Source organism: Microtus pennsylvanicus, chromosome 2 (genome assembly GCF_037038515.1).
Source record: "Microtus pennsylvanicus isolate mMicPen1 chromosome 2, mMicPen1.hap1, whole genome shotgun sequence".
Lineage (NCBI taxonomy): Eukaryota > Metazoa > Chordata > Mammalia > Rodentia > Cricetidae > Microtus > Microtus pennsylvanicus.
In genome coordinates this window covers 98,398,083-98,422,220 of record NC_134580.1, presented here as the reverse complement: position 1 = coordinate 98,422,220, position 24,138 = coordinate 98,398,083, and the positions used below count along the sequence as shown (strand labels likewise).

General features: G+C 43.7%; 1 protein-coding gene across 1 annotated transcript in view; it reads left to right on the top strand.

Moving 5' to 3' along the window:
• The window catches only part of Ehd4 (EH domain containing 4), a 69,476-nt gene that overhangs the window by 4,707 nt on the left and 40,631 nt on the right, over positions 1-24,138 (top strand). The window contains exon 2 of the mRNA XM_075961858.1: positions 15,040-15,216. Coding sequence (XP_075817973.1) covers positions 15,040-15,216 — 177 coding nt within the window. The remainder of the gene's footprint in view (positions 1-15,039; positions 15,217-24,138) is intronic.

Here is a 24,138-nt window from a genome sequence, read left to right as displayed (position 1 = left end):
TCTGTAATTCTTGGGAGCTCAGAATTGCAAATAAGCAGCCCTGAAGAATAACAAAGTTTGGAGGATTCACATTTCCTGATTTAGAATTTATCATGTAACTGCTGAAAAAAACAGTGCTGCATGGCACTAGCAGGATAGACTGGTTTGTGTACAGACCTGAGAGTCCCACAATAAACCTTCGTATGTATGATCAACTGGCTTTCGACAAGATATCCTGACAGGTCAGTGGGAAAAGGTAGCTTTTTCAAAAGATGATGCTGGGACAACCGGATGTTTGTGTGCAAAAGCAACGAAGAGAAACTGATCATGGGTATGCGGTTTCTTTTTGGTGTGATGGAAGTGTTTTTTGTTTGTTTGTTTTTTGTTTTTTCGAGACAGGGTTTCTCTGTAGCTTTGGTGCCTGTCCTGGAACTAGCTCTTGTAGACGAGGCTGGCCTCGAACTCCCAGAGATCCGCCTGCCTCTGCCTCCCAAGTGCTGGGATTAAAGGAGTGCACCACCACCGCCCGGCGGAAGTGTTTTTTTAAATTGGGTAGTGGTACTGATTATACAACTCTGAGAATGACTTAAACATGGATCTACTCTTTTTTTTGGGGATCTACTCTTTAGAAGAGTAAATTTTCCAATCTGTGAATTGTACTCCAGCTGGGGTTGGGGTATAGCTCATCAGTGAGGTGCTTGCCTAGCACGCACAGGGTCCAGAGTTGTTCAATCACTAGAAGTGAAAACATAAAAGCAAAGCAATAAAAGCATTCTTCCAGGTTAAAGCAGCCTATAATTCTGAGTTTCATAATTCTGTAATTGGTGCTAGCCAAGCAATTTGTGCATCTGTGTGTGCTAATTTAAAATAGAAAAAAAATGTATTCCAGAAAGAAAACAAGCTGGAAATGAGCGAAAGGAGAGTAAGAACAAAGAGAACTGGAGAGTAAGTGAGGCTGAGGGGTACAAATAGCTGCCTCGGGATCCCCGTGGTTTTGCTTCTCCTTGTATATATCTTGACAGTCAGGAAACATTCATCATTCACAATAAGTTGATACAATAACTGTATGATGAATAGTTCTTTTAAAGTACTTAATAAGGACTGGAGAGATGGCTCAGTGGTTAAGAACTCTGGCTGCTATTGCAGAGGACCCAGGCTTGGTTCCCTGTATCCATAGGGTGGCTCACAACCATCTTTAGCTCCAGTTCTAGGGGATCTGACACCCTTCTCTGGCTCCCACAGGCACTGTATGCAGGTGGTATGCTTATATTTATAAATATAAAACATTCATACATAAATAAAAATTAATGCTTAATATAAGTATGTATTAAACTTAAAAATATTGTTTTAAATATATATTTAGGGATCATCAATATAGATCAGTTGATAGAGTGTGTCTCTAGCATACAAAGGCTCTAGGTTTCATCCCTAGTACCACATAAAACAAGTGTGATGATACGTACCTATAATCCCAGCACTTAGGAGAGAGAGGCAGCAGGAGCAGAAGTTCAAGATCATCCTAATCTGCCATAGCAAGTTTGAGGCCAGCCTGGGCTGAATAAGACCCTCACCCCCTTCACCCTCCCCCTCACTTACACGTGTGTGTATATAGTGTTTAGTCAGGAAAGGCGGTGGAGACAATGAAGCTACTCCAGCATATTCAGCATGTCTCTGGTTTGAATCCCATGGATTCGTATACCCATCCCTGCAGATATTGAAGACAAAACGCATGACAAAGCCGAAGAGGAGGGAAAGGTGGTGTCTCTAGATGCTGTTATCAGAAAAGGAGAGGGGGTTGCTAAACAGGCAAAATATTGCATAGCCTCACAGAAGCTATAGAGCCAAGGGAAGGGAGGGTCCAGAGAACCAAGTGTTCTTGGGGGACAGGATCAAAACAGCTTGTAGGTGAATCAGCCAGCAGGAGCCAAAGTGACCTTGGCAAGAGCTGTGTCACAAAGTGGTGATGGTGGAAGCCAGGTGGTGGTAGGTTCAGGAATGCGTGGGAGGCATTAAATGCAGAAAATCCTCAGCGGCAGGCACTGGAGGGGAGGAACCATTGGTCAGAGACATTTCACTGGCTTGCTTAAAGAAGAGCATGACCTCAACACAGTTATAAGTGGATGGACGGGGGAGGGTGCAGAGGAAGAGCAACTGGTGGCTGAGAACTAAGTGACCGAGTATCAAGACAGATGGCGGTGGAAAGAGGACTTTCCTGGTGTGGTATGGTAGTGGGTTTGGTTTTGTGGTACTGGGATGTGAATGAAGGATGTGCCAAGTAAGTAGTCTACTGCAGAGCCATGACCTTAACCACAAAAGAGATTTTTTTAATCAAAAAATTCTCATTTAGATGATTACTTCTAAAAGACATTTAATATACATTTCAAACCCTGGCACTGTGACCAAGAAAGTTTTGGCTGTACATCTGAATCACCTTTCAAAATAAAGATCCCTTGGAATATGGCTGCCAGAGGCGCCCTCTGGTTCTTCTATAGCCTTATCCAGGGAACATCCATTGATACCTTGAAGGGCCAGCCAATGGAATTATGACAGATGAACCATCAAGTCTTGGAAACTCAGTTTTGATCCAGTAGAGGGAGACTTGACTCCAGTGAATGCTCCACCTGTTCCCAGCTTTATCAGATCACATTTTTAGCAACGACTCAGATGAAGACACAAGTCCTGCTGGAGATTACATGATAAATACAACTCAGCAAAATGATAGCTTTTCCCACTTCGTGTAACCTGTTGAAAATTTCTAATGTCACTAGATCGTCTTCAAAAGTAATTTCGGGCCGGGCGGTGGTGACGCACGCCTTTAATCCCAGCACTCAGGAGGCAGAGGCAGGCGGATCTCTGTGAGTTCGAGGCCAGCCTGGTCTACAAGAGCTAGTTCCAGGACAGGAACCAAAAAGCTACAGAGAAACCCTGTCTCGAAAAAATTAAAAAAAAAAGTAATTTCGGGGCTGGAACCATGACTTGGTGGGTAGGCACCCTTGCTCTTGTAAACGTAAATGCGTGAGTTCAAATCCCCAGTGTTGTGTGATGTTTTACTCTTTGGGCTTTTTGAACTCTTTGGGGGCCCACCACCCAGCTCCCACATAAATCACACACGAGGCTTATTCTTAGTTAGGAATGCCCGACCATAGCTTGGCTTGTTTCTTTCCAGCTTTTCTTAAATTATCCCAACTACCTTTTGCCTCTGGACTTTTTCCTTTTCTTCTGTGTATCTTACTTTCACTCTGACTCCTTGGTTAGGTGGGTGGGTGGCTGAGTGGTTGGGTGGCTGAGTGGCTGGCCTTTGATGTCCTCCTCCCCTTGTTCTCTCGTTCCTCGCTCCTCTCTTCCAGATTTCTCCTTCTATTTATACCCTCTGCCTGCCAGCTCTGCCTATGATTTCTCCTGTCTCGCTATTGGCCATTCATCTCTTTATTAAACTATCACATGTTTTAGACAGGCAAAGGATCACAGCTCCACAGAGTTAAACAAATGCAGCAAAACAAAAGCAGCAGTCTTTACATTATTAAACAAGTGTTCCACGGCATAAACAAAAGAAACACACCTTAAAATAATATTCCACAGCACCTCAGCATCCACATAAAAAGGTGGGCATGGGTCTTGGGTACCTCTAACCTCAGTAGTGTAGAATAGAGACAGGTAGCTGAAATGATTAACTAGGAAGCTTCTAGTTCAGTGAGAGCGTTCATCTCAAGTCGGTAGGGTGGGGAGCAGTAGAGGAAGACACCTGCAGTCCTGCACCTCATGTGCATGTGTCACACACCCCACCCGTGTAACTCGAATGGTTGCGTCTTTCTATAGCACAACTTGAAGCATTTGTTTCTCATCTTAAGCTGTTATGTATACTGCTATGATGAATACTTTTGATTAGAAGACTTTATTTCTAGCTTTTTTTCCCCTTAGAATACCCTGAGCATAAATACTGCATTGAAAACAAAACAAAAAACTAGGGAGAAAGCTCAGGCTGTAAAGTGCTTGTCACGCAAGTGTGAGAATCCTCATAAAATTGTCAGGCATGCTGTCCTGTGACTGTAACCCTAGAATTCAGAGAGACAGAGACAGGTGGACTCCAAGCCAGGGAGAGAACCTATCTCAAAAGGTGGATGGTCCTGGAGGACTGTCCCCCAACGTTGTCCTCTAGCCTCCACAGGCACACATTTGTACGTGTATACACACATACACACCTGTGTACACATGCAAAAACACCCCACTGTTTTTCCAGGCTAAATTATTATATCTGCCAAGATCCATAGATACATGAAGAAAGGTTATTCCAAACTTCCACCAGAAATGAGGGTCAGGATCACAGTTTGACTAAACCATTAGTAAAACTAATTATTAGCATTAAAAAAGTTTGATAGGAAAAGCATTTTTTAAATTTGCTTTTTAAAATGCTGATAAAGTTGAGCATACAGAGTAGTCACTATCTTTATTTCTTTGTAAAATCTGTGAACTTTGCCCAATTTCCGTTTCAAGTGCCAGTCTTTTTCATGTCAATCAGTTGGATATTTTCCCCAGTAACACTTGTCAATAACTTGTTATAATTATTATGTATTTTTCTAGTTTGAGGTTTGCCTTTCCATTCTAATGAGAACTTGTATATAAATGTATCTAATATTTGTGATCAAATTTAACAATATATATTTTTTATATTTTACTTTATGGTAAGAATAATCCTTGTTTATAATCATTTGGGAAATATTCACTCATTTTTATGTATTTTTTAATATTTGTATTTATTTTTTGCTTTGTTGTTTTGAGTCCTGGGAGCTAGAAGGCATACATGCCAAGGTACACGGGAATAATTAGAAGACAGCTTGCAGGAATTGTTTCTCTGCTTTCACTGTGTGAGTTCTGGGGATTAAACTCAGGTTCTTAGGCTAGTGGGAAAGTTCCCTTACCATCCTGAGCCATCTTAGTAGCCTGTATTTTCCTCTTGAATAGGCTTGGTTTAAATTTTTATATATTTAAGGTCAGGCATAGCAGCACAAGCCTTTAATTCCAGCACTCAGGTAATAGGGGCACACAGACCTCTGAGTTTGAGGCCAGCCTAGTGTACAAAGTGAGTTCCAGGACAGCCTGTCTCAAAAGAAAATACACACACACACACACACACACACACACACACACAGAGAGAGAGAGAGAGAGAGAGAGAGAGAGAGAGAGAGAGAGAGAGAGAGAGATCGATCAATTTTAAAAACTTGTCTCAGTACTGTTAGTTGTTTTGTCTTGTGGCCATATTTTTAGCACTACTGTTAAATAATATTAGCTCTTCCTCCTGTTAGGTGAGGCTTTTTCATAGGCTGTTATTTAGTGTTCAGACCTTTCTCTTTGTTATTATATTTATGAATATAATATATTCCAGCACCATCCTGTGTTGAAACACTTTTTAACATGAGGTAGCTCCAGATCCTTCTGAGTCTCTTTCTTTTTCAAACAAACAACTGTTAATTGTCATTTTCTATCACTAGTTGAGAAGAACTTTGAAATCACATTGTTAGGTGCTTCCTTGAAGAATCCCACTGGGGCCCATTTGTGTGCAAACTGTATTTTATCTAAATGAGATGTCTGTTTCTGCTCTTCCTAAGCAGAAACTCCACACCACTTTGGTGGGACCTTCCCTCATTCTTCTCTGAAGGCAGCTGCTGCTTTACTTGTCCAGCCCTCTGCAGCTCTTAGGAATGTTATCCTTAGGTATTTCAGCTGCCACTGCTTTTGTAAGATTTTTTTCCCTCTGTTATTTATGGCCTGCTTTCACTGGTACATACGGTAGCTACTGAGGTTTTGTTTTTATTTTGGTCATTGGCTGAAAGAGTATCCTGACATCGTTTGAATACACAGGCCTGTGTCTTCTAGACCCATAACTGGCAATTACACTTGTGACTGCATTGTCTCCTCTTGTCGTTCATAACTTACTGAACCAGGAATGTGGCATTCCTGTCAAACTTCTCATTTTAGTGATTTTGCCTTTGTTATTTTACCTAAAGGTAGTGCATTCATATCTCATCTCATAAATTAATCACATGAAAATACTTTTTCCAATATTAATTTTTAAAGAATTTTATTTGGCTGAGTGTGGTAGCATGCACTCAGAAGGCAGAGGCAGGTGAATCTCTGTGAGTTTGAGGCCAGCCTGATTCCAGGACAGCCAGGGCTGTTACACGGAGAAATCTGCCTCAAAAAAACAAAAAACAAAGCAAAACAAAAAAAAACCCAAGCAAACAAAAACAAGAATTACAGTGCTCAAAGATCGCAGAATTTACAACCTAAGTCTTTCGGATTATAAACTGCAAATCATAACATCAAAAACAATGAAGGTTCATTGTGTGATTGAATGAAAAACTGGAGACATGAACGGTGCTATGAGAAATTGGTTTGATTCCAAGAGGTTTCCGCACCCTCCTGAAGGCATGGAAGGAAGGCACAGGTGTTGATACCGTGTTGACAGCAGTTGTTCAAAGCCCGGCTCAACCCCAAGTAGTTTGAATTCCACTGAGGGCCAGAGAGATTTCACCCAGCAAATTCCGGTCTTTTGGTTCAACAGGGCAGTATCCATTCCATTGCTAGGCACAGCAATTTCTAAAATAGTATCACTTAAGTAAGCAATCCTAATAATAAGATAGATTCCACACTTAAGAAAGACAGTTTTGCCCAGTATGGAGGCACACATCTTTAATCTCAGCACTGGGGAGGCAGAAACAGGCAGATGTCTGTGAGTTTGAGCCAATCTGATCTAGATAGCAAGATCCAGGACAGCTAGGATTGTATAGAGACCCTGGCCAAAAACAAAACAAAACAAAACAAGAAGCCCTAAATAAGACAAAAAGTAATAATAAAATGTAAGTTTAAGAAACACAAAAATAAAATGGGAGTGGAGATCAAATTTGTTTACAGACTGATTTAGGTGTTGGGCACCAAGCCCAGGGTCTCATATATGCTAACATTGCTGTACCACTGAGCTGCTTCCCCTGGCCCAAGTAACGAAAGCTGCCTAGCTGCCTAGCCATTGGGAAATGACAGGCTAATTGATGCTACCTTAGAGGAAGCTGAGAGTGACAGCTTATGCCTGGAATCCTAGCACCTAGGAGACTGAGACAGTAGGATTGCTGTGAGTTAGAAACCAGGCTGACTACAGAAATAAAACTCTGTCTCAAATAAACAAAAGTATACAGCCTTTAAAAATCTTACCAAAGATGTTTTTAATCGCATAGAGAAAAACTAATGGTGGAAAATCTATATGCAAAGTTGTTTAGGCAGTTATAGTTTTTTAGAAGAAAAATTCTATCCACAGAGAAAAAATACTGGATGTAAATATATCAAAATGTTAAAAATAGCTGTGGTGCTGGAGAGATGGCTCAGTGGTTAAGAACACCACCTGTTCCTCCAGAGGGCTTGGGTTCAGTTCTCAGCACCCACATGGCAGCTCACAACCATCTGGAACTCCAGTTCCAGGGGAGCCAATGCCCTCTTCCACGGGTCTCCTTGAACACCAAGCACTCATGTGATGCACAGGCACACTTTCAGGCCAAAGACCCATACATATGAATTAAAACAAACAAACAAACAATACTATTTCTAGCATGTCATGGTGAAGCCCACCTGTAGTATTAGCATCAAGGAGGATGAGGAGGAATAGGATTGCTATAAATCAAAGTCTAGTCTGGCTACATAGTAAGACTCTATCTCAAACATAAAACCAAATCATTTCTTCAAGACAAGCCAGAATGGAAGGACATACAAAACACACACACACACACACACACACACACACACACACACCACCCCAAATATATGAGTCAAATATTATCAATAATGATACATTATGTGAGATTCCAAATATTATAAATTGAAATGTTTTAAGACTCATCCTCTTGAGTTAAAAATGAAAATTTTCCACTGATATCAAAATTGTATTTTCTATTATGTTTCTTTCACACTTGTGTGATTTAAAGTTTTAGCATGTAGAGAGAGCATGGGGTCCTTGTGCACATAAATAGGAATTAGGGAAAGTTAAACATGCAGGCTTGTGTCTTCAAAGGAAAGAGGCCCAGAATGCTGGGAATAGATGCATTTTCTAATCTGATGATCTTTGCTGTGAGCCAGGCTTCACCCAAATTCCCCAGACTGTTTTGTTTATCCCAGACTTTTCCCCTAGATCTTGAGTCACCTGTACTAGTGACTTCTGTGTTTTCCTAGGCCAGGCCTCTCCTGACTCCCACAGGCAATATGTTTCCTTCAGTTATTCTCCTAGACCCTGTCTTGAGCATTGTTTTTGAGTCAACAGAACCCATCTTTTGGAAGAGGACATATGTATTTGTAAAAAGTTTCAGTGTAAGCATGTCTTAAGCTTTGTTGTACACAAGGGACTGAGTTAATTATCAGGAAGCTTTTCCCCCGAAATTGTGCTGTACTTAAATATGATAAAATAAACTGACTGGTTTATTAAACTCTAGAAGTTTGAACCAATAGCAGCCACTGAGTCCCTCTGAACTGGATTTTCTTCTTGCTTCTCATGATCTTTCCTCTGCTGGCCATATCATTTGCAGAGACCCCGATATTAGTAGGGCTGGACATGTGGTTCATTGGTAGAGTATTTGCCTGGTGTGTTTAAGGGCCTGGGTTCAATCCCAAGTACTACAAGTAAACAAATAAAACCTTCTTAAGACTCAAACAACTGAGGCAGCTATTGGAGTTAGTTTAATTCTCCCCCTTTTCTTCTAAAGATTTATTTTTATTTTATGTGTATGTTTTGCCTGCATGTATGTATACCCCATGCATATCTGATACCTTTGAAGGAGGCCCCAGACAGACAGTTTTAAGCCACCATGTGGGTACTGTGAACAAAATACCAGTCAGTAAGTGCTTTTAACCACCGAGACATCTCTCTAGCCCCAAAATTCTCTTTTAAAAATGTTTTGTAAATGTACCGCATTTTCCTTATCCATTCTTTGGTCGAGGGGCATTTAGGTTGTTCCCAGGTTCTGGCTATGACAGACAAAGCTGCTGTGAACATAGTTGAACATATGTCCTTGTGGCACGATTGAGCATCCTTTGGATATATACCCAAAAGTGATATTACTGGGTCTTGAGGAAGGTTGTTTCCTAATGGAGTACTACATAGCAGAAAAAAATAAGGACATCTTGAATTTTGCAGGAAAATGGATGGAGCTAGAAAACATTATTTTGAATGAGGTAACCCAGACACAGAAAGACAATTATCACATGTACTCACTCATAGGAGGTTTTTAAACATAAAGCAAAGAAAACCAGCCTACAAATCACAATCCCAGAGAACTTAGACAACAATGCGGACACTAAGAGACACTTACATAGATCTAATCTACATGGGAAGTAGAAAATATAAAAAGACAATATCTCCTGAGTAAATTGGGAGCATGGGGATCTTGGGGAAGGGTTGGTTGAAGGGGAGGGGAGAGGCAGGGAGGGGACCAGAGGAAAACGTAGAGCTCAATAAAAATCAATAAAAAAAATGTTTTGGTAGGCCAGCAAGATGGCTCACCGAGGAAAGGTATTTGCCTCCAAGCCTGATGACCTGAGTTCAACCCCCAGAACCCACGTCATGAAAGGAGAGCCAATTCCCGAAAGTCTTCTGGATACTACTTACATATGTGGCACATATTCATACATCACACACACATGCGCGCGCGCACACACACACACACACACCTCCTCAAATATATGTGGAATGCTTTTAACATACATTATTGATTGAATACTTGCTTAATAAGATCTCCTTCTGAACATTCCTTGTGACTCACAGAGCATTTTCCTGTAAATGTTCCCATTGGTGTCTGACTCAGCCTCTCTATTCCTGATTTAACTCAGGTAACCGGTTTGACCATAGTTCAGAAGTTTACTCACCAGTGAATGGTGATGAAAATAAGGTATTTGCCAATGGAGACTATTTATGTAAAGTCCCCAGTGTTGGGTAGAGTGCATTACTAAACACAGTAAATGTGGAAGTCCAGTCCAGAGAGAATGCGTGACAAACACCCAAGTAGCAGAATTCACAGCTAGAATTTGGGGTGTTCTGCCTTTGAGAGGATAGTGCTTGGACTACAGTAAACGACTTCTCGTTATCCTGAGTTTTTTTTTCCTTCCCTTTGTCACACATAATACTTCTCTTTGAAGTTAATTTCCCCCCTCTAACCTAAGTGATAAAGAAAAGACACCATCCACATGCTGTGACCTCATCAGACCAGGACACAGAGAGGTCAGCTCTGCTGCCACCCCCTCCACTTCCGCCCAACCACATGTGATCCAAATGATGGCTTGGCTTAGGACCTTGGAGCAGTCAGTCATCGCTAGAATTGGCAGGCTTCTCTGAGAACACAGGAAAAGGGAGCAAAGTGATGCCAAGGACAGATATCAAGCCTCTAAGGCACAGGATGCCCGTGGAGTGGGCTGCTCGGCTCTGCATCATGGAGGATTGTTTTCTATAGTTTTCCTGTGTGGCCTCTTGTGTTCCTCTCAACTCTTGTTGCCACAGATAACACCTCAGAGTCCCTGGAACTCCCGTTTTGGTAAAGTGTCTGCCTCAGCCTTACGCCGGGGGTCTGTGAGGTTAACGTCTCTGTGTATGCCACACCTCAGAGTCCACCGTACCCTCCCCTCCCCGGTTGCTGATTTCAGCTGCGTCCCCTCGGCATCGCCCTTGTCACATGGGACTCTTGGTCTCTTGGTTGTTCTGTTACTGCCTGCCCAGCAGTCTGATGCACATCTGAGTGTCGGGAGAACCCTTTGGATCATCTACTCAGTGTGCCATCTCTTGATTCACGCGTGTGACAGGCCCTAAAATAGCCAGTGAACTCAGAGTACTCTGTACTCTGGGCCCCAAGGTAACGTGTAGAGTTTAGCCTGGTCCAGGAGTGAGGGGACCTTTGTATGGCCACTAGTGAGTTTGAGCAAAAAAACAAGTCATGCATCTACAGTAGCATCCTTCTCTTTAGATGGGTTAAATCAAATGATCCCAGAGACTTTGTGTACATACACACACACACACACACACACACACACACACACACACACGGTGTACATACAAACACATATCATGCCCTGTAGGTGCTGATGGTTCACAGAGGATAGAAAGGCCCATAGGTGACCCCCCACAGTAGATAGGAGAGGACCCACTCCACGAGGGCAGCATGTTATATAAAGAAGTGTGTGAGGGCCAGGCGATGGTGGCGCACGCCTTTAATCCCAGCACTCGGGAGGCAGAGGCAGGCGGATCTCTGTGAGTTTGAGACCAGCCTGGTCTACAGAGCTAGTTTCAGGACAGGCTCCAAAGCCACAAAGAAACCCTGTCTCGGGGAAAAAAAAAAAAAGGAAGTGTGTGAATACCTTTGCGGCAAGGTTGCCAACTATTCCTGCAGCTACATAAAGAGGTGGATTTTGTGACCCTCAACAACATCGAGTACGTGGGGGAGGGGTTAACTTTGTTAATAAGTTGTGTCTTTTATTGGTACTTCTTTGATAACTGAAAATCGAGTGTGGACATTTTTATACCTGTGGGAGAGCCCCACTGAACATTTTCCTACCCTAAGAGAGCAGCACAGCGGTCCTCCCTCGTTCTTGTCTGTGTTGGGAACCCAGAGTCTGAATGCTTTCTCAGGGTCACAGTGGAGGGCACTGTGTACGTCAGAGTAGTTCATATTTGCAACTACTTTAAAAATGAGCATTTGCGCTTATTAAAGGTAGCGCACACCTTTAATCCCAGTACTCAGGAGGCCGACACAGGCGACCTCTGTGAGTGCAAGGTCAGCCTGGTCTACAGAGTGAGTTCCAGGTCAGCCAAGAGACTTTGAAACCCTGTCTTGAAAAAACAAACAAACAAACACAAACACACACACACACACACACTTGGGCTGAAGAGAAGGCTCGGTTATAGTGATTAAGAACACTGGCTGCTCTTCCAGAGGTCCTGAGTTCAATTCCCAGCAACCACATGGTAGCTCACAACCATCTATAATGGGATCTGAATTCTGGAATGTAAGTGTACATGCAGAGAGAGCATTCAGACTTAAAAAATAAATAAAATTAATAGAAAAAAGAAGCACATGTTAACATTTGACCTGGCAGGGTTGCTGCTGAGGAAGCTTTGGCTTCTATTACTGTATAAACTTGGAAGTCGGAAATACCTGCTTTCCTTTAAACAAGTTTGTCATTGGTGTTTTCCTTTAAACTCCTATTTAATTCCGAAGTTCATGGGATTTGCTGTGATTTCAAGTAAATAAAACCCCAGAGAAGAGTTTAGAGTTTAGACACCTCCTGACAGTAAGTGTCCACTTACACAGACCTTGCACTGAGTTGTCCCAGTCTGGCTATAGCACCTCTATGTTCCCACCTGAGGCCCCTTCTGAGCAGCACTGATGTGGAACCTGAGGTCTCTCCTGCCCAGGCCTGGTGAAGGCACTGAGAAGGGGTCACATCCTAAGGAGGCTGGCCAGGTAGAACTCAACCCTGCATTCTCCTTCCCCACAGCTGATGGGACAGCTCAGATGTGACCCTTTTGTGAGTTGGAAACTGTGTGTGCAACCAGGAATCCTGTACCCCTGGCAGCTGTCGGCTCAAGCGTTGCCATCGGCACACCTGTCGTTCCTCAGTCCCCCTCCCTGCCTAGCCTCATCCAGGCTGAGGGTGTGAAAGTCGAATTGGGCATTGCCAGGTACAACCTGGCCCTCAGTTCCAACTCTGCTGTCGCATGGCCAGACTTGAAGTTCCAGAAGGGCTATGTGCCTGTGTTAACACACTCAGCGAGGTGTGTGAAATACACTGTCCTCACAATGAAGTCATCTCGCTCTAGCTCTTGTCTGTCCGTTTGATTTGTGTGGAATTCTGTCAGAATTAACCACTGTGCTATTAGGCGCACTAAGGCTTTGACAGGAAAAGACTTTAATATTTTGAAAAAATTAAATATTGACATGTTTTGAATCAGTAGTATGTCCTTGCTTCAGCTTTTCTTTGAGGAGAATGAGGCGATGTGCCCCACGTCTTTGGGAAGACAGTCTGGCGAGCCCCTTTCTCTCACATTAGATAAGGAAATAGAAAGTCCTGATTCCCAGGACCCTATCCTGAATGTTTCTGCTTCTCTGAGAAAGTCCCCAGTGTCATGCCAAGTTTAAAGATCTGAAGACAGCACACATCTGAGAAGCTGACCGCTTGTATTCTATTTTCTCTCACTCGCTGTGTAACAGTAGGCAAGTTGCTTGGCCTCTCTGATAGCCTGTTTTCCTACATGTAACATGAAGATGTTATCACTGACTTGAAAGTGTTGTAGGAACTGAATTAAACAGTAATGTATGCTTAAGGCACGGTGCACACATAAGGCACGGTGCACACAAGGCACAGTGCACACATAAGGCACAGTGCACACACATAAGGCACGGTGCACACATAGGGCACAGTGCATACATAAGGCACGGTGCACACATAAGGCACGGTGCACACATAAGGCACGGTGCACACATAAGGCACGGTGCACACACATAAGGCACGGTGCACACATAAGGCACGGTGCACACACATAAGGCACGGTGCACACATAAGGCACGGTGCACACAAGGCACGGTGCACACATAAGGCATGGTGCACACACATAAGGCACGGTGCACACATAAGGCACGGTGCACACAAGGCACGGTGCACACATAAGGCACGGTGCACACACATAAGGCATGGTGCACACATAAGGCACAGTGCATACATAAGGCACGGTGCACACATAAGGCATGGTGCACACATAAGGCACAGTGCGCACATAAGGCACGGTGCACACACATAAGGCACGGTGCACACATAAGGCACGGTGCACACACATAAGGCACAGTGCACACACATAAGGCACAGTGCACACACATAAGGCACGGTGCACACACATAAGGCATGGTGCACACACATAAGGCACGGTGCACACACATAAGGCACGGTGCATACATAAGGCACAGTGCACACATAAGGCACAGTGCACACACATAAGGCACGGTGCATACATAAGGCACAGTGCATACATAAGGCACGGTGCACACACATAAGGAACGGTGCACACATAAGGCACGGTGCACACACATAAGGAACGGTGCACACATAAGGCACAGTGCACACACATAAGGCATGGTGCGCACATTTAGAATAGTAAATACATCAGATTTGATGCATGTGTAGGGCACAGTGCATGCTTGTGACATGGTTCGTATATAAGGCACAGTGCATGTATCAGGCTTTTTGTCTTTTCAGTAAATGCTAGGAGTTATTAGCTAATTTTTTCATGATTAGTCTCAATTTATAGGACATCTTAAAACAATGTCTCTATTCTGGGTCTCTGCAACTTCACAGAAATGTGAAAACCTTGGGTAAAGTTAAAAGCAGTGACATACAGAAAAGGTTTAGAGTTACGCCTACTAATATTGCTAGCTAATTTTCATTTTGTTTCAATAAGAACAAAGTTTCACTTTTCCTTCTCATATCGATGGCAAGGTTGTGCTTGGCATTTGATATTCAGTTCTTTCTCTCTGTCCCCAGAATAGTCAGACTGCATCTAACTAGTCAAGATGTCCAGAAACAGAGATGGTTCACTGTTGGAGTGAGGAGCTGCAGAAACCCATGTAGTTTCTTCTCTTGGCCCCGAGTCATTCCCTGGTTATTCCAAGACGCCTGGTGTACCGTGGTGACTTCTCACACAGGGTGCCTGGGGACCACAGAGGAGGTGTTCCACATGCAGGCCAGAGATACTCTTCTAAGTGGGGAGTCGTCCATAATGCGTGGATGTGGTGAGGTGACCGGGGAATGCTTCCCCAAAGGTGTTACCTATTACGTCAATGGGACCTCAGATGTCTGCTTTTGGTTTGGGGTTATTTTGTCTTGTTTTGGGACACAGGGTCTCATGTAACCTAGGTTGGCTTCAAACTTGTGTGTAGTAGACTCCTGATCCTCAGTATTGTAATAATTGTGTCTGAGTTGGGTAATCCTCAGCAGCTCTCTGGCTTCTTGTTTGTGCCATCGTGCTAAGCATTTCCTTTCTTTTTCCAGATACTTACTGGAGCAAGATTTCCCCGGCATGAGGATTGGTCCTGAGCCGACCACAGATTCCTTCATCGCTGTGATGTACGGGGAGACCGAGGGAAGCACCCCTGGGAACGCTTTAGTTGTGGATCCCAAAAAGCCATTCCGAAAGCTTAGTCGCTTTGGAAACGCTTTCCTTAACAGGTAAGGGCCAGAAAACTGCCCTCTTTGATCTGGGTGTTCAAACTTTTCTTCAAACTATTTCCTGCCACTTGTGGGGTCCAAACAGAAGGACAGAGCCTGTGTTCTGGAAGAGGGAAGTGCGTGTGGTGGTGCTATCATTTCCTAAGACTGTCAGAAGGCTCGATTGTTTGCATCTGTTCTGAGTGATCTCCCTGGGCATAGCTGGGGCCCAAGATGGACATTATGCTGCCCAGTGTGAGGGCAAATGTCTCATAATTTGGTTTGCACAAGAATAGTTGAGGTTGCCCAGCTCCTGTCACTAGCAGTGTTAAATAGCGGGGGGGGGGGGGGGGCAGCCACTCCTCGGGTACGGTATGCAGGACTTCCCACACTCAGGAAACTTAGCTGACGTCCAGATTTGGTCTGTTGATTCAGGATAAATCACTTCACCTTCCTGAATGTTCTTCTGACGTTTTATTCCTATACTTTGAGCTTCTTCCTTATTCCTTGAAGCAGAGCAAGGTTGAAATAGGGTGATAACAAAAGGTTAGTTTCTCTGTGTGGCCATTAATTTTCCAGACATAGATGGGTGTGGATCGCTCTGCCTTGACTGGAAGTGTGTCTTGCGCTGTTGTCTTTCAGCAGACTTCCTGGTACAGCTGACGTGTGGCACGGGGAGAGCAAATGACTGGGTCTTTGCTACAGCCCTGTAGTAGGATGAGATTTCCTGGCCTTTCCCTGCTCCACTGTCCCTCCCTCTCTTCCTTCCTCCCTCCCTCCTTCCCTGCTCTCCTCCTTTTTCACCTCTCCCAACTTTTTCTTCCAGTTTTATTTTTTAATTATTTTATTTAGTTCTTTTAGTTCTAATATATGAAACAAAACATGCAAATCTTTCTTTTTATCACTTAACACAATACTCTGGTTCTGTTTTGCTACAAATGACAGGATTATGTTATGGCCAAATAGCACTCTATGTATATGTATATGTGTATGTGTATGTGTATGTGTGTGTGTGTACAAAGGTCCCTTTCTCCTCCACAATATCATCAGCATATTTTGATAATATCCATTCTAACTGGGGGAGACAGGATCTCGTTGTAGTTTTGATTTTTATCTCCCTAATGACTAATGATACTGAGCATTTTTTTCATGTGTTTAACTGACATTTTCATTTCTTTTGAGATTATGTAGCCACTTTTTATTGGATTGCAGTTCTTTGGGAGTTACTGTCTTTATAGCCTAGATATCAATACCCTGTCAAGTAGTTTCTCATCATATTATATAGGTTGTTTTTCACTCTGTTGGTTGCTTCCTTTACTGTGCAAAGGCTTTTTAGTTTGAAATAATGCTGTTTGTCAGTTTCGACTTTCGTTTTTCTGTGCTTTTAGCTTTATCTGGAAAATTAAGTTCATGGTTGGGACAGTTAATATTGTTAAAATATGTACATTTTCTTTTTAAACCCCTTTCCTCTTCCTTCCTGCCATTCCTCCACACCCCCCTTTTTCCTCTTTTCTAAGTGTGACTTTAAAGAATGGGGAGCCAGCCATCAGCTAGAAGTGGAGGACCAGCTCCAGCCTGCTTAGGAAGAGGAAGTAGGGCTGGTACTGGGGCACAGCAGGAGACTTGAGCTGCATTTCTGCTTTCTAGACGTTTCTAAAAATAAGAACAGCCCCTCCCTCTGATTGCTGCCTGTCCAGAGCCTGAGAGGCTCCGTTCATGAGGACCCTGGAATGAACACTTGCACAGTGGTTGTGCTGAGAGCAGCCCAGGGAGCCTCCAAGATTCCATCTATGAGCAGATTCCTCCTTTAAAGGCTTTCAGATGCTTCTGTTGCAAACCAAAGATAGTATCCAAGGGGTAGCAAGAAAACTCGGTGGGTTAGGCAGAAGTGTGTAGCTGATGAAGATGGAGAAGTTAATTCTTGTTGTTAACAGTGACTTACAAAACACTGTCCGGATGACCTCCCCTTGCAGATTCTCTTCTTCAGGAGGGGCTTGTGTCTTAACTCCAAAGCTGCCGTGGGTGGCAGCTTCTCCTTGTGCAGAAGTTAAACCCAGGGAAAGATCCCAAGGTCTTGAGAGCCTCAGTACAAAGTGATTGAACCAAGTCCAAGGAAATGGCAACAAAACACACACACACACACACACACACACACACACACACACTTTCTGGGAGCTCAGGATGTGAAGTAAGGAGCAACTAGACTGGTCCCAGCACTTTTCTATCTAGAGTCCCAGGCACAGTAATCTTCCTCCTGGAAGGTTGCTTTAGAATCCTTACATTCATTGCCCTTGCCTTTTCTTTTATGGTTTATTATTATTATTAATATTGTTATTATTATTATTTAGCTTGACAGGCCTTTAAAGAGAAATAAATCTGACTTTTTTTTCAAATTCTCATTTAGCAAAGTCCATACTTTTAAGGACATATTCAGAACGAATGATTATTAGTTTGTTTTACTTTCCTAAAATAACTTGTTTTGGGGCTGGAGAGATGGCTCAGTGGTTAAGAGCATTGCCTGCTCTTCCAAAGGTCCTGAGTTCAATTCCCAGCAACCACATGGTGGCTCACAACCATCTGTAAAGAGGTCTGGCGCCCTCTTCTGGCTTTCAGGCATACGCACAGAATATTGTATACATAATAAATAAATAAATATTTAGAAGAAAAATAAATAAATAAATAAATAAAATAACTTGTTTTTAATCTCAAACTTGGAAATAAATGTGGAAGAAAAGTATAGAGGAAAGATTTTTGAATGGCAAGGTTCACTATCTTAGAATCTAAAATGTGCTGAAAATAATCCATGCATTATGTAAGTCGAGTATTAATCAAACAACTAGACAGCTTGTGTCCGGCACTGGCCCACACTCTACTTGAATATGTAACACGGAGAACTGAGATATATTTTCTTTAAGTCCTCATGAAGATGCGTGATGTGGCTGCACCGTTATCCTCAAGCAGTGATGAGGAACTGGTGGACAGCAAGGGTCAGATGAGGTCTTTAGGGTCACTCAGCCCAGTGGCGGGGTTGGGATTGGAACCCAGATCATCTGACCTCAGTCAGTTCCCAAATAATGACATGGAGACTTTTTATTAATTATGAAAGCTCAGCCTGTATCTTAGGCTTGTTCCTAACTAGCTCTTATAACTTAAATTAACCCATTTATATTAATTTACATTCTGTCGTCTGGCATTATCTCTCTTCCATCTTGCACCTCCTGTTTCCTTTCCTGACATCTCCTGCATGCCTAAATTCTGCCTCTTCTTCCTATCTCTCCCTGGAAATCCTGCCTATACCCCCTGCCTAGCTATTGGACAGTCAGCTTTTATTATATCAGTCACAGCAATGTATCTTCACACAATGTACAAATTATTCCACAACAAATGGTCAGTTCACAAGTAAGAAAGCTAAAAGCAAAGAAGTGATTTGCTGAAGAAAGGGTGATCAGGAAGAAGCAGAATTCAGGTTTCCCTCCTACCATTTGCCACCCTGTGCCCCAGCAATGAGGAATGTCTGTCCTTCAAGCCATTCCGGTGGCTGTGCCTATGTGAGGCTCACAAGTACAGGATATGCCTCATGGAAATCCACAATGCTGATAGCTCAGTTAAGTGGCGCCTGCATGACATGGCAGCTGCCTCATACAGTGCGTAAGAGAGAGCATCAGTTAGGGTAGGGCGTTCCAACTTGTGTGTGTGTGTGCATTCAAACTCTGTGTGTGTGTGTGCATTCAAACTCTGTGTGTGTGTACATTCAAACTCTGTATGTGTGTGCATTCAATCTGTGTGTGTGCGCGCGTGTGTGTATGCATTCAAACTCTGTGTGTGTGCGTCTTTGTGTGCATTCAAACTGTATGTGTGTGTGTGCATTTAAATTCTGTATGTGTGCGCATTCAAACTTTGTGTGTGTGTCTGCATTCAAATTGTATGTGTATGTGTGCATTCAAACTGTGTGTGTGTGTGTGTGTGTGTGTGTGTGTGTGTGTGTGTGTGTGTGTGTGTGTGTGATTGTAGTAGCCCTCTGGGATACAGCAGGGTTGGGAACTCTTAACATGACACACTTTCTGGAAACTAGGTCAAAACAATAGGAAGGAAAATCAGTTGTTTTCTGGGTAGAACTTTCTCCCTAGGTCTTGATGACAGAGGCCTCTCATGACTTCAGCCACTGTTCAGAAGGGCATCTCACAGAGTGCTTTAAGCCAGAAGATGCCTGGAGGGTGAAACCACCTTCCCTATTAAACAAACCTTGGAGACCTGATTCCCCTAGGCTGATTGCTGAGAGACTAAAGGATCAGTGGTACATTTCAAAGAAACAGATGAATTCCTGAAAAGACGGGTTTGAATTAGGAAGCCACATACTTCAACAGCACAAGGGGGAGTTAGGTTTAGAATAAAAAAGAGTTTGATGGAAATGAGAGGCTTTAAAAATCTGCCTGCCGTAAGCTGTCTCCCCCAGCAGCACCCCCCACAGCACCCCGCTTGGAGCTATGCCATGGAGTTGATACTCCAGCCTGTATCAGGAGGCAGTTCACTTCACAGAGAAGGAACAGACACTGCCCAGAGCACCCTACATCTGAGTTCTGAAAGATGCCAATGTTGTTAGACAGTCCAGAAGTGTCAGGGCTTGGAGCCTGACGTTTTCAATCTCCAGCAGTCTGCAGGAAACTGTTAGATGCTTATTAGGAAATAAATTAGATGTTGTGGGTTTCCCACAGTGTACTTTTCTAAAAATGGCAGCATTTTTTAAATACAGATAGCCTCAGATACTGTTTTCAGTCTTATCATCTAGTATACTTTTAAATGACTGTTTTTTACAAAAGAAATTCAATTGCTCTCTCTCTTTCTCGTGCACACACACATGTGCACACACATGCATTTGCCTATAATTGCTTAACTTTTTCCCATTAATCTTTCCCCTTAGGACGTGAGGTGATTCTGGGTCACAAACCATTGTCCTTTTGTTTTGTTGTTGAGGTAGGATCTCACTATGGCTCTCTGGCCTTGTACTCCCTTTGTAGACCAGGCTAACCTTGACCTCAGAGATCCACTTGCCCTAAATTCTGGGATTAAAAGTGTGCACTACCATACCCAGCTACAATCTATTAGGGTTTTTTTTGTTGTTGTTTCTTTTGAGTTTTTTGTTTGTTTGTTTTGGGGTTTTTCGAGACAGGGTTTCTCTGTGTAACCCTCAGTTTCCTGGAATTTGCTCTGTAGATCAAGCAGACCTCAAACTCAGACATTCACCTGTCTCCCAACTGCTGGGATTAAAAGTGTGTGCCATCGCTACCCAACTTATTTTGGGGTTCTTGTTGTTTTTTTGTTATTGTTGTTTTGTTTTTTGTTTTATGTATATGGATGTTTTGCCTGTATGTGCGTTTGTATATCACATTTCTGCCTTGTGTTGGCAGAGTCCCAAAGAGGTTTTCAGATTCCCTTAAACTGGAGTTATGGTCACCATATGGGTTCTGGGATTCAGACCTAAGTCCTTTGGTAGAGCAGCCAGGGTTCTTAACCTCATCTCTCCAGATCCCAAACCACTGTTCCTGATTGACAGTTGCCTGTATGATTTTGGTTCCACCATTTCAGGAAATGTACCCTTTCCCCTTGGTTTGGGCAGATCCTTCTAGGCTGGCACACTGCTTCTGGCTTTCCTCCATGGCAGTTGAGAAAAGAGCATTCGTGTAGTCTAGATGTGAACATCACTAGTGGGACTGTGACACTGAGTTGCCAGGTCTTTTCGTAGATTTCTGTTTACATTATATAATCTCTGGATTTGTACTCATTGGTAAAGCAGGCAAGATCAAAGGAAGTATTTGAAACTGCTCTATGCTCCTTTCCTGTTATGATTTGAGCTGAGTCACAAACCTGGTAGAGTCGCATAGAGAGGCTTAGAGACTTGTTCAAGAGGGATTGCCTACATCCACATCCCCTGTCTGTCATTCACCGCTGCCTAGCTCCCAGGACAGCCAGCTTACATCTCAGCTTCGTCACTTGTCACCAGTGGGCTATGACAAGCAAAAGCATGTAGCCCTTCCAAGCCCCAGATTGCCCTTTTGTAATGCCTCTCAGATTGCAGTAAGGATTTAATCCACGGACACATAAAATAGAGCGAGCCTGGCACATGGTCAGGGCTTAGTGCTGGTGTTATTATTTTCATAATAACTGAAAACTTTATAGTTTCATTGAAAAATCAAAATCAGTATTCAGGTATGGGACAATTCTTTTACAAATCTAGTTTTTCCGTTTTGTTTTGTGCTTTGAAAAAAAAAATTGGGGTCACACGTGGCCCAGACCAGTCTCCAACTCAGTATGTAGCTGAAGCTAATCCTGTCTTTGATTGTCCCCTTCTAACGCCCAGGGCTCCCGGGTGCTTGAATTACAGGCGTGAATCACAGTGCTCAGCCTACCAATTTCATTTTTTAGTTCTTAAAAAATATGTATTTATTTGGCGAGGGGTGGTCAGCTGTCTACTGTGAGTATGTGAGGACACTGAACAAGCTGTGGGAATCAGTTTTCTCTTTCTACCCTGCAGGTCGTGGGGATTGACTCGGGTCATCAGAAATAGCTGCAAGCACCCTTACCCACTGAGCCATCTTGACAGCCTGAATTTAACTTTTTAAACATTAATCATTAACTTAGAATTTTAGCTTTTGGAGGTAATTCTAAGTAACCTAATACTTGTACCTCCTTGTGTTCCTGTAAGGCAGAGCTAGCAACTGCTTTAGACCTTTGATACCTGCTGTTACTTTATCTTCTACACCTTTGCTACCCTTGGCTTTTCCTAGAGTTGGAGGTGACATGGAGCTGGGATAGTGAAGGATCTTGATTGTTTTCTTCTTATACCTTGGGGAAAAAAATTTATCAGGTTCGTGGGAGGGGGACCTATAGAAGCAGGGAGAGGCCCTGGATCTCTGCAGCCCACCTGCCTTTTGTGTGTCTGCACTGATTTCACCGCTCCAGGAAAGAGTGTGAAATTCATCTTGGTACAGCAGATCTATGCCCAGAAATGTTCCTGCAGAACAACTACCATCATGATGTTAGGGGTTCCTGGTTACAGTAGAATGTGGTTTTAGGATAATGCCCACATGCGTAGACCTAACCTTGCAGTACCTGCTGTGGTACCCTAGTGCTCTCTGCCCGCCTAGCCTTGCCTGGCTAGTATCTCTCTCTCCTCTGTCTGTCTGTCTGTCTGTCTGTCTGTCTCTCTCTCTCTCTCTCTCTCTCTCTCTCTCTCTCTCTCTCTCTCTCGGCAGCTGTCCTTGCTGCTGTGTGGAGTACTGCGTCTTGCTCTGTGGCTCACACACTGACCTGGGAGCTGTTGACAAGCTCTTATTGTTCATTCCAGGGGTGATCACTGTAGGAATTTTAAGTCCCTCTGTTAGCCTCACACCAAAATCTAGGGATTTTGTGTTTTGGAAATTTTGATACTGAGTGTGAGCTTGTGGTTTTGGAGCCTCCATGTGGGGACAGATTGTGTAAAATAGTTTCACAGTACAGCATGTTCAACCTGTTCAGCTTGTTTCAGGATAGAATGACAAGAAATGGTGCCCACCAAGTGGTGCTCAGAACTCTGTTTCTCCCTCAGTTCTAGAGAGCAGAACAGGAAAGTCAAGCTCTCTCTGGGAACCTAACAGTGACTAGTGGCCCTGGGTGCTCTGCTCACATCCTCGCTCTGCTCACGTTGGGCAGTTGGGCGTAGGGTACAAGAGGGACCAGAGAAAGGATAAATGAAAGGTTCCTCTTACATGTATTTGGATTTATTTTTCATATTATGGCGATTTTCAGTTTTCTGGCCTGAGTTCCACTCATCTGTCTTAGAAGGTACTAGCGTGTAGTCTCCGGCCAGCCACACATTATTGCCCCATGATGTCATGACCGATCTGTGCTTCAAAGAGCCTTTCCTCTTCTCGAACTGATTCGTAAAAACAGAAAAAAAAGTGTGACTACCTAGTGCTGAGCCCCTTAAAGGACACTTTTCATGAACGTCAGTGATAGCACCTCGGGGCTGGGTGCCCTCCCCTGCCCACTGGGCTGCTCTGGCCACAGCTGTGGAGGCTCTGAGGCTTCCTTATGGCCTCCTTATCCTGCATTCCCAGCATACTTACTTTCTGAGTAATCCCTACAGTTCCACTAAATGGAAGAACTGAGCTGTTCCCAGGCGTTTCCAAGCCTCTGCCCACACAGATACAGCAGTCAGGCACTTTTAAAACAGGAAGAGGAGAGGCACTGTTTCCCCTGTAAAACATACACAAGCCCAACAAAGATCCAAGCCGGGCTTTGCCCGAGGTGGAAGTAACAGAGTGCTTCCTGCTATTACTCACCAGCTCACGACGGGAAAGCTCCAAGGACACGCCAGATCCTAGTCTAGCTGTCTCTCTTTACATATAAGGAAACTGAGGCCCACGGGGAATGGCTTTTGTCTAAGGTCACCAACAAAGCCAAACAGACTCGGAGCCCAAGTCTGCTGGAGCACAGTTCAAAATTTTCCTTCTCTCCCACTGTGCTTCCAGATTGTTAGGACAGATGATGGAAGCCTAGCAATAGGGACCATGGGCAGAAGGAGGAGGCAGGCAAGAGAGACCAGGAAAGAGGCTTGAAGATGCTCAGTCAGGACCTCTGCTGACCGTCCCCTCACCTGTTCTCAGGGCACCCCTAGGACTTCTGTCTAAGCATCTGAGGAGTGATGTTTCCCAGCCTTTTGCTGAACTTGAAGCACAGGGGACTTTGGACTAGATGCTGGGTCATTGGGGCCTCAGAAAGGGACATCAGCCCTAGGTCCTCTAGCAGTCTGCAGAGCGCACAGAGCAGACTCAGGTACTCTGGCCTGGAAGTGAACCCTGAAGGAGGCGGCAGAAGCTGAGGGTGCTTGAACATGGAGGTGGGAAGGAGGTCGTGGGGGTAGGAGTCAGACTGAGCTTAAGGCCCGGTTCTGAGCGACTCAGCTGC